The sequence below is a fragment of the Clytia hemisphaerica genome, unplaced genomic scaffold, assembly GCF_902728285.1.
Source record: "Clytia hemisphaerica strain Z4C2 unplaced genomic scaffold, Clytia hemisphaerica genome assembly, whole genome shotgun sequence".
Classification (NCBI taxonomy): Eukaryota; Metazoa; Cnidaria; class Hydrozoa; order Leptothecata; family Clytiidae; genus Clytia; species Clytia hemisphaerica.
The window spans coordinates 2,354,010-2,364,589 of NW_027103917.1; the positions used below are offsets into that span (position 1 = coordinate 2,354,010).

General features: G+C 35.7%; 1 protein-coding gene across 1 annotated transcript; it reads right to left on the reverse strand.

The window, feature by feature from the left end:
• Nucleotides 1–3,822: 3,822 nt before the first annotated feature.
• LOC136809450 (uncharacterized) lies at nucleotides 3,823–8,846 on the reverse strand. The gene is made up of 2 exons (XM_067065980.1): nucleotides 8,548–8,846; nucleotides 3,823–7,632 (listed from the first exon to the last, which is right to left on the reverse strand). Exons 1-2 carry the CDS (start codon nucleotides 8,685–8,687, stop codon nucleotides 5,355–5,357), a joined length of 2,418 nt encoding a protein of 805 aa, XP_066922081.1. The 5' UTR covers nucleotides 8,688–8,846; the 3' UTR covers nucleotides 3,823–5,354.
• Between the last annotated feature and the right edge of the window lie 1,734 nt (nucleotides 8,847–10,580).

Below are 10,580 nucleotides of genomic sequence, written 5' to 3' on the forward strand. Positions count from 1 at the left end.
ACACTGACTTATCAGAAGAAAAATATCAGCATCAGTAATTACAAAACAACAAAGAAGTGGCACGAGGATGCAATAGTTTGGATCAACATTAAAAAACAATGCGCCCGGCTTTACCGTCTTTCCTCCAAGGGAATGATGTTTTTCAACTTCTTACGTTTCTTTATTTCGCTCACGTTTGTTCTTCTTTATATTTCCGTTTCTACGTCACTGCGTTCAGTGATGCATTATGGGTGCGTAATTTGCAAAGGGTTGTTAAAACCCCGGTTTTCCGGAAAATTGACGCGACAGACATCTAATGATAATTATTTTTGGTCAGCAATTAATTGTTGGTATCAAATCATCAAATCAACTGGGCATGTTATCTATAAATAAATCTAGTCATAAAGACGTTACATGTTGTCCGACAAAAGCTTTTAAGACCACCTCCCAAACTATAATGGCACTTTTAAGATAAGTAAGTCTGCGAGCATCGAAGGCTTCTCTTTCGATAGCTGTCCACCCAAAGGTAGGGGAGGGTCTCATTTTCCCTTATTACTCCACTTACTCTTTATCCTACCTTTAATTATTGCGCTGTGTACTAAGTACGACCCGGCCAGGGATTGAACCCACGGTGACAGTAGAACCGATGTAGTGATGGGATTCTTTGACATTCAACGTCGTTCCTGCATTTTTGTTGAACACTCAACGCGCATTGTCGGTTGGTATTCAAATTTGAAAACCCCTTGCAAATCTTTTGGTAATGTCCTATGTAAATGTTAATTTTTGAAATGACACCTCTGTCTCACAGATTCGGTTGGACCCACACTGGTAAATTTGTCAAACATTTCAACATTTCGTACCAGGTGGCAGAAATACTCGACAATTTCAGTCCCAATGAGAAAATTTTTCATCCCCAATTGGAATTCAATGGAAAAGATTGCACTCTAAAACCATCCCACTTGTTTTTTTTAACCTGGGAAAAGAATATTTCTTATGCAATTGCGTTTTATTTCGAGAGAAATTTTTATCCTACTGTGGAAAAATGTTCCACCGGGGTTGTGAGAGTTCGTACGGTTTTGGCCAGAGATTTTTCGACTCAAAAGATATGTAATATTGGCAAGGTTATTATCATTAATTGCCATACAAAGTTTTGTTTACTTCTTGTCAATTAATCAATTATAATGTCACGTTGTTTTGATGTTGATTGTTGTCGGCATTCTTTCAAAGCTTTATATGACACTTGAACTACACGTTTATTTATTTTGTAAGAACAAACTATATAAGAACATAAGGCTTCCGGTGGCCAAGATATTAAGAACAAGTTAAGAACATTTTAAGGCTTTATGGACATTAAAACGCTCAGTTTCTTAGGAAATTGCATAAGAATACTCCCAAAATTGCGAAATTTAAAAGATTTTAAGAACCCTTTTAAGCTAAAACAAGTGATACTTTTATGAACCTACCTGGTGGTTATGCATTTAACACATTTATAATTGATATCTAGGTGACGTGACCATTAAACAATCATTCAGAACACAAATAGTGACGATCTATTAAAATTAGTCGTTTGTTTCTTATAAAAAAACCTTTAGAAACCAAAATTTTATGCTCTTGAAATATTCTTTCATATTCAAGACTTCGTGAGCAAAAACAAACATCTATCTCATCAAAAAGTTGAGTAATACACCGTTTAGGAGTCTCAGCATTTCACGGTACTCCATTGCAGAGGCCCGGTAAAAATGGTAGGTAAAAATGCGCACTTTAGTACTGTGAAAGGTTAGAGGATTGTAAACATTGTGAATTTTTGTCTCTCCTTTAAAGAGAATGATTTAGATATTTGAACATGATTTCAATGATAATTTTATAAGTCTCTCCTGAAAATTTCACAAAAATTCATCAAGAGGAAAAGAAGTTATGATTAAAAGGAGTTCTTTACCTACCGTTTTTCTGTTATGTTTCCTTATGAGAACCAGATGTTTACCTACCGTTTTTTTACGGAGGAGAGTGAATTTTCCGTGATCGCTAAAATCAAAACAATGGAAAATTGGATTGACGCGTGCGCAGTCGACACTCCTAAACGGTGTATTTGGCTAAGAACATTGATGTATGCTTATTAATAGTGATTCTTATAGATAAAAATGCATTTTTTGAGCTGAAAAGTTATTTTTTTACAAAAATCTGCTTGAGCCATCTTTTACCTACTTTCATGCAAAAAGTCAGAAAAAACAATGATCCAATATTTCACAAAGTCCAAAAAACCCTTTTTTAGCCGTTTAGCTGAAATTTGCCCCCAAATTTGTTTGCTCGAAAATCGGGCTCCGTCACATTCGAGGGTTTATAGTTATGCATCTTTGCTCAAAAGATCATAAAGAATGAAAATGCCAATCACGAGAAAAGCTAATACCTAAGTAATTGCTTATAATAAAAGAATATCGAATTTGGCCAGTTTTTTTAATGAAAACACGCCAAGCAACCAAAATTTCATGTCTAAACACACATGCTTCAAAAGTAAGCCCTCATGAGCAAAAAAAACTTCTATCTCATAAAGAAATTGAGTAATTTGACTAAGAACATTAATGTATGCTTATTAATAGTGATTCTTATAGATAAGCATGCGTTTTTTGAGCAAAAAAATTTATTTTTTTTCAAAAGTCTGCTCGAGCCATCTTTTACCTATGATGGTACCTTACTTTCATGCAAAAAAACTGAAAAAATTAATGATCCAATTTTTCACAAAGTCCAAAAAAACCGTTTTTCAGCCGTTTTTTGGCCTAAATTTTCCCCAAAAATTTTTCGAAAATCGGGCTCCGTCACATATTCTCCACCACCATTTTGCACCTTTATACCAAAAATCAAAAGATTCCTATGATTCAATCCTGAGAAAAGTTGGTATCAGACGAACGGACGGACGAACACAGGTTAATTTATAGGACCTCCAGGTAGGTCCAAAAACTAGGATCGTAAATCTTGTGGAAATGAGCAGCGAAAGCAAGATCAATTTTACAACCCTGTTTCATTGACCTAGTTAGAATTTTAGCCAAAAGGGATAAAATCTAATAGCTTAATGCCAATGGGAATGGAAAATTTACTATTTTTAGTGAGTGGGGTTTTTTAACTGGAAAAAATGGCCAAAATATCGTCCCACCAGTGGAAAATTTTTGTCCCCGCTGAAAATAATCATATAAGCAAATCCTCACCGCAAAGTATTGTGCTATTTTTTCTAACTTTTATTTTCTGGCTCACAAACCATCAAATTCAAATGCCCAGCCATAAACACATAGGAATATCAATTCCCATTAAGTTTTTTCGTCCGTTATTTTTACCCCCACTAACTGAAAGAATCCTGGGTCTGTAAGAAGATTTAAGGTAGGTAAGCACATCAAAACTGAAGATAAAAAAATTTAGACGAAAATTGTGTTGTTCTTCCTTTTCCTAAAATCTCCTCCTTCAGAGATTTGGGTACCTAATACCGCTAATTAATTTTTTGACAATTTTCCACCCAGGACATTCTTATTCCAACCCACCTCCCCCCCCGCTTATTAATTTTTGGGAAAATGTTTTTGAAAGTTCCCTCTTTTGTCATACCGTATTATCCTCTTTTTTAAAAGTTTTCCAACCAGGACATTTTTATTCCAACCCCCCCCCCTTATTAAGTTTTGTGATTTTTTTCCAACCCCCCTGCTTATTCCAACCCCCCGGCTATTAGATACCCGAGAGTAAGCAGAAAGAAGAAACATATGTGCAACCACAGTCGGTGGCTCCTCTTGCAATAGCTATCTACCCAAGGTAGGTAGGGGAGAGTGCCACGATGACATTGCTGCGTCAGTCACTCATATTTCGTGCGTAAAAATCTTTCTTTCTTGTAAAAATATATATCATCTAATTAGAAAAATATTCTAAATTTAATGTCTCCTGACCAAATAAATATAAATTTTATGATAGTAAATAGATATAATATATTTAAAAAAATTATATGCAAAATCAAAATTTGCATGATTCACAAATCAAATTTTCCAAACAGTTTGTCCAGTAAGAAAAAAACTCGATAATCAAGAAAGGGAGAACAGGTACACAACAAAGTAAATGTCTACAGTGCTTCAGAAAAAAAGCAGCTTATACAACCCGCATTCTTATTTCAAATATTCTTGAATTGAAATTGAAATTATAAAACCTCTTGGTCCTTCCAAAACAATCTTCCAGGCATGATTCAGTTCCCCTTTTTCTGACACTTTGAATACAACCCACAGATTTATAAAGCCCGAAGGGCTTGGTGTCGTGCAAAAAAAGCGAATATCACCAAAAATATTGCTGCTATCTTTATTGAAAACCCGCAAAGCTTCTGCTTGGTCAAGCGCGCTGAAACTCTTTTGAAATGTCACATGACCTAGGTAGGATTTCCTACCTAACTACGGCAAACTTTTCAGCCAAAACACGACATCTAGCCCTTCGAGCTTTATAAATCTGTGTTACACCCCCTTCTCACATAACCACCGGGAACCCTTCCCACTGGAAAAATTAGCCAAAATATTGTCCCGGTGGAAAATTTTCCTTCAATTTTTGCCCCTGCTGAAAATAATCAAATAAAGCAATTCTCACTGCAAAATATATTAACTATTTTTCTCATCCCCATCTATTGACTATACTTAAAAAAAGAATTGAAATCCGATTCATAAAAATTTTGATAATATCAATCCCCATCCAGTTTCAGTCCGTTATTTTCTATCCCCATTGGCTGAAACAAACCTACCGGGTCTGTGAGAAGGGGGTGTTTGTCTAACCGTAACTGCTTCATGCATACATAAATATAAAAACACAAGCCTCAAACTCGAACGGTATTCATCATATTTATGACGTAGTGTCCTATATAGGAGCACTTTAAAAAAGACCGGGCGCTTTGCCACTAATTTAGAAATAAACAATAAAATTAGTGCCAAACGCCCGGGAAGTTTTTAAACATCAACCAGAAATGACGACCAAGACCAGCGACCACGACTGGCGACCAGATAAATTTTGGCTATTGAGTTCTTACCGGTCGTGGTCACCATTTCTGATCGATGTTTAGAAACTCCCAACGCACGGTGCACTTTGGCTACTTTCGTATAAAACTTTAAAGGGACATTAAAGTAGTAAAATGTAAACATTGCGCGAACCACGTGTCATTAAAGAGAACAATTAAAATCACGTGTCCAAAAGAATTGAACAATCAAAATTAGCCATATTTGATTTGATCTTTTATTTTGACATGTGACATTTGTTTTGATTTTGTATCCGCTGCATACAGTATGTTTACAAATTTCGCAAGTACTGTTATGTCCCTTTAAGTCATGAATTTCATGCATCATAACAAAACAACAATAATAGAAACAACAACATGCTTAGCTTTTAATGACCACCTTTTTCGGCGGTGGTTTCGGCTTGCGAGCTTTCTTTGGCGGTGGTGTCCACCCGTGCTCGCTTTGTTTTTGTCGTAAGAAATTATTAAATTCAATCTCTGGTTTGATCATTTGTTGACACAAATTGTAATAATCAGTACCCTTTGCTTCATCGCGTATCTTATAACCAAGGATAGGAAACCACGGTTGAGATTTATCAAAATAAGTTCCACGATCAATACATTTCTCTTCTAATTCTTTATTCAATAGTTTTAATCTCTCAACATCTTTCTGAAAACGTTCACCACCTTTTCGAACGCGTTCCCAAAATGTCTGATTAAAATGTTCGAATAATTTATAGTCGATATTATTCCAACGCCGTACTTTATTACGTCGAATAGAATCGTCTTGAATTTTTTGTCGGTATTTCTTAGGTCTTTTATTAAGGGTGAAATAGACAATATCTTCTAAATTCCAACACAATTCGTCTTTAAGTAATACTAATGATTCGATCATGTAATCAGAGATCATTACTAAATTGTAATCTTTTTCTACAGTATCGAGAATCGCGTCAACTTTCTCTTCATCTTCCAGCCACGTTGGAAAACCTAAATCAAAAGCGTTCGGATTTTTAACCAAATACATATTCCCTCTTGGTTTGCGGGTCATGTTCCAAATCATATTTCTATCTTCTTCAACTTTTTCCAAAAAATGATCGACTAAATTTTCTTTCGGTATCTTAAACATGCGCTCAAAATGAAAATAAACGGCGCTTGACTCAAGCTGACGTAACGGGTCACGTAAAATAGTCACGAATTTAGTTTTCTGTGGTTCTTTCATTACACTTAACATCTTTTTACGGTTATAACGTGCATGGTTAGCTAACATGTTATACCGCTGATTTTTCTTATGTTCAAAAACCCAACCGCTTGAGAAACTGTACGGCCAGCCAAGTCGATGATTGGTTTCAGGTAACCTTGGCAAAACCATAGAAAGTTGTTTTCGATCTACATAACGTTGAAATATATTCAATATGGTACTCGATCCTGTTTTATGGGTTTTTAAAAAAACAACACTTTCAGCTGGCTTGCAGTTTTGGTCCGGAGTCTCCAATGTATCTGTATTTAGATTTTCAGATGTCTCATCTTTAGGGCTGTCAGATTCTTGTGTGGTGGATGGATAAAAGGTAGGAGATAGGTAACTGTTCTGTGGAGCTTTAGACAATTTTCTTTTAGTTTCGTGCAACTTAGTAACTAGAAAAGATTTATTTGATTCATCTTCATTGTTGCCATCTTTGGTCATTTTTGCTCCCAAACTTTCCTCTTCTATATTGTCACCTGGTGATCTTTCTGGTGTACTGTCAGTTGGTGTTTTTCTCGTTTTTATTGAACGATGCTGTGTAGATTTGGGTGGATCTGAATTGAATTGTGCTTTCTTTTGAATCTCACCATCATTGTTATCAGGTATAAAATGTCGAATCGAATCTGTGTTCTCATCAACATCTTTTAAAGATCCTTTGTCTAAGTTTCCTACAACTTCATTCGAACCGAGATGCTTTTCGAGCTCTTTGTCCATATCTAAAGTATTCTTGACAGTATTTCGAGAGTCTGTCCCTTCTTCAGTTTTTGTTTCACTTTTAGCATTTTCTGATTCTTCAAATTCATTATCTTCAGTTTCGTTATTCATGTTACGAGAACGATCTTCTGTCGTTTCAACGTGTATATTCGTTGTCGTTTCAACCTCGTGTCTCGGTTTTCGTCGTTTTTCGGTCGCATCGTGAATCTCTAAATTGTCGGTGGTGCTGACTCCTTGGTTTTCGTTTCGAACATCAGCCGGATCTGTTGTCTCATTGTCGGGCTCTAAAGCGTTTTTATTCGTAGGTTTTTGTAATCCTTTTATATCAGCAACTTCTGATGATTGTTTATTGGTCGATGGTAAGTGTTTTGTAATCTGAGGCTCGATAGTAGGCCATCCGTCCTCTAGACCTGACTGTCGTTCACCGACGACTTTTGTCGGTTGCTTTTCGCTATGTAACGGTTTTACGCCGAAATTGAACTCGTGATCTCTGATGGAAGGTCGTTCAAATCCAAATTCAAATTCATTTTTATCCTCTGTATAGGATTCTGTAGTCGTAGGATTATTTTTCAACTTCTTGAGTCCTAGGACGACGACATCCCGATCGTGGTTTTCGGTTTTTGAATCTTCGGGAAATAGTCGGTTTCTTTTTTTACCATTTTCGTTTATGACGTTGAATGAATCCCGATGAATGTGTCGTGAATTACTGAAGAAAAATGAAAATATTAATGAGTTTAGCTAAGCATAATTTGTAGCGAACACCTCACAGTTTGGGAACTCGTTGCTTTTGGGTTTTTGCTGAATCCATCCCAATAATACAGTAAATTTATTAAGGGGAACTTTTTGAAAATATCTGTTGAATTGAGATACACTTTTTCCTTTTATAAGAACAATGAGGCTCAAAATCGCCAAAAAATAAGAATATTTTCAGAACATGAGCCTGAAATTACTGAGCCAGAATAGTAAAAATTGGTTATAACGCCTAAAATACCTCAATTACACCCTATAACTAAGAACAGGATAAGAACAATCTGTGACTTTGAAAGTGCCAAAAAAATTAGAACAGCCGAGCCTCAAAAAAAATCCAGACTGCAATTTACTGGTTCTTATAAAAAAAGTGTAGCGCTGTTTTAACGTACACCTAACGCTTACAAGGACGTTATGAACATTAAAGAAACGTGATCTGGACGTTCTGTGCGTGCGTGCTGCCGGAGGGGATTCAACATGTAGACATGTATTAAGTAAAGATAGACTTGTCAAGCCTGAGTTAGCTTTATTTTGCTATTTTTAATATGTGTGTTCTGAGTGTCCTGTGGTTTTTTCTAACGATTTATTTGACTTCCTTTTTCCAAATGACCTTTTTGTCAATACACGCGACATGATAAAACAAACACGTTAAAAGAAAGTAAAAAATTGTTGAATTGTTGAAAAAATAAACCTCTGTGCGATGAAGCTCTTTTTACAAAAACACTGACAAAAGTTAAGGTTTTTCTCATGCTAAGGTTTATGAGTTTTCAAGACTTTAATGAAAACTTATACCAAAATACACAAGTGCTTCGGCAATGAACATCTATATCCATCTAGAGCAAAGTAAGAGAAAATCCAACAAATTATTACTTACTGATAAACTGTTGATGTGTAAAAATAGCTTAAATTTCCATTCGATTTCATCTGCGTGGTGAGAAAGAGCAAAACAATGGCGAACACCAAACCAAGTGTGCACAGGGCCGAACGGAGTTTTCGCAATCGTACGTTAAACATGTTGTCCCTTTAAAGCTTCGTCAAACTTAACTCACAATCTTCCTGTACATCAATGAAATCAGATCATCCATATTTCTATCATTAGTGTCCAGTAATGTAGTAAACCACTTTCTTTATGATCTATTATCACTGATATATTGACTTGATAAGTTAGTATAATTTTCTATATAAAAAAAAAGGTTAAGGTTATATTATGAAGATGAAAATAGTGGGAAAAATAGTAAGAGGGCCTATTCCAGGAAAAAAGCCCTTTACACACAGAAGAGTATCGAACTAACTATAACTCGAACCTCTATAACTCGACCCTCTCTTTAACTCTAAAAATTTTGTTAGTTCCCTGTGCGTATTCGAGTTGTGGAGACCTTGACAGGAGACTCAACTGTAGATGAAATTGTTTTCACCGACGCACCTGATATCAAAAGTCTAATTTCTCGCTTTCCATATTTATTGATAACATTTTTCAGAAACGACCAGCTACTCTGAACTATATTTCCAACTGTAAAACGGAGATAAGACTGAGATGTTAATAAAAAGAGCTTCACACTTCTCGTGTCCCCCAGGTTTTATTCGCGTTGGTGCAATGCAACATGCTCCATCCCACCAACCAGAAACGCTTTCTCGTGTCTCCACCTCATTTTCCTTTCTACCAATAAAAGTGAATTTGGATATTTCGCTCACTTTTTGTCCCATGAAACAAAAAAAGAAACCATGGGACACGCACTTTTTTTCTTGTGTTGGTGGGATAGAAGCATGTTGCATTGTATCAACGTGAAAAATACTTTTTGTGTCCCCAAGCCTTAACAATCTTATTCGATGTACAGTATAATAGCTTCCAAGTCTTATGTCAACTCATTTCACGATACACCAAAAAAATTAAAAACAAAACTGAATCATTTTCATCGCTCTTTAACTACCTCAAGGATCAAGATAATAAAAGTCGATTAAATGTTCAGTACACCATACATGTTTTGTAAACTATGGCTGCGTTTAGACCAGCCTGGCATTTGTAATTGCTTGCAGTATTCTTTTGAATTCTATTGTTCCACGCAATTGTTCGGTTTGTCAAATGCCTAATGATGCCAGCGTGTTGGCATTTCGTTGGCATTTGAAATGCCATTTTGAGCAAAGGAATCCCCTTTTCTGGCATTTCAAATCAAACAAAGGAACCAAAAGAAAGAGAAAAAATTACATTTTTGATTTTTTAAAGTATTTGCACGTTTTTTATTCAGTTCTTTCTTTAGATTGTAAAATTTGCAAGATTTGCCATAGCCTAGCCCTACGGCAAAAAGTTTCAGTCTTAATGACTGCAGTTTTTGAGAAATTCCATGCTTTTCATTGTTTGATCTGTCAAAGTTGAACTTGAGGGAATCACCTTTTCAGTAATGACTCTAAAAAGACGATTCCTTAAATGCCATGACAGAAAACACAATGGAAAAGCTATTAAAATCGAATCCCTCATGAGCAAATGCCAAATTACAAATGCCAGTTGGTCTAAACGCAGCCTATCTCATCAAAAAGTTCATTTGAATAGAATTCAATAGACGATATCGGATTTAGATAAATGCAATGCATTCTGGTTCCTAGGGACTCTCAAAGGAATTATAACCTATTATAATTGATCTATTATAATTCCTTTGAGAGTCCCTAGAAACCAGAATGCATTGCATTTATCTAAATCCGATATCGTCTATTCCATAGTCAAAAAGCAATCACAGTTCATTGATACGTCATTAGAATTCATCGCTTTATTACAATCTATAACTCACTGAAAGCAAACACACTTCCAGCCCACGGCCTCTTCTTAGACTTATATCTTCTTCTCGAAACTCAACCTCTCCAGAACTTGAACCTTTACATAAGCAGAATGTACCTTCGCCTCTTCTACTCGCAGAC

Coding starts and splice junctions, on each gene's coding strand:
- LOC136809450 (XM_067065980.1), bottom strand. CDS start 8,687: ATGTTTAACGTACGATTGCGAAAACTCCGTTCGGCCCTGTGCACACTT. Junction 7,633..8,547: donor TACACATCAACAGTTTATCA/GTAAGTAATAAT, acceptor ATTTTTCTTCAG/TAATTCACGACACATTCATC.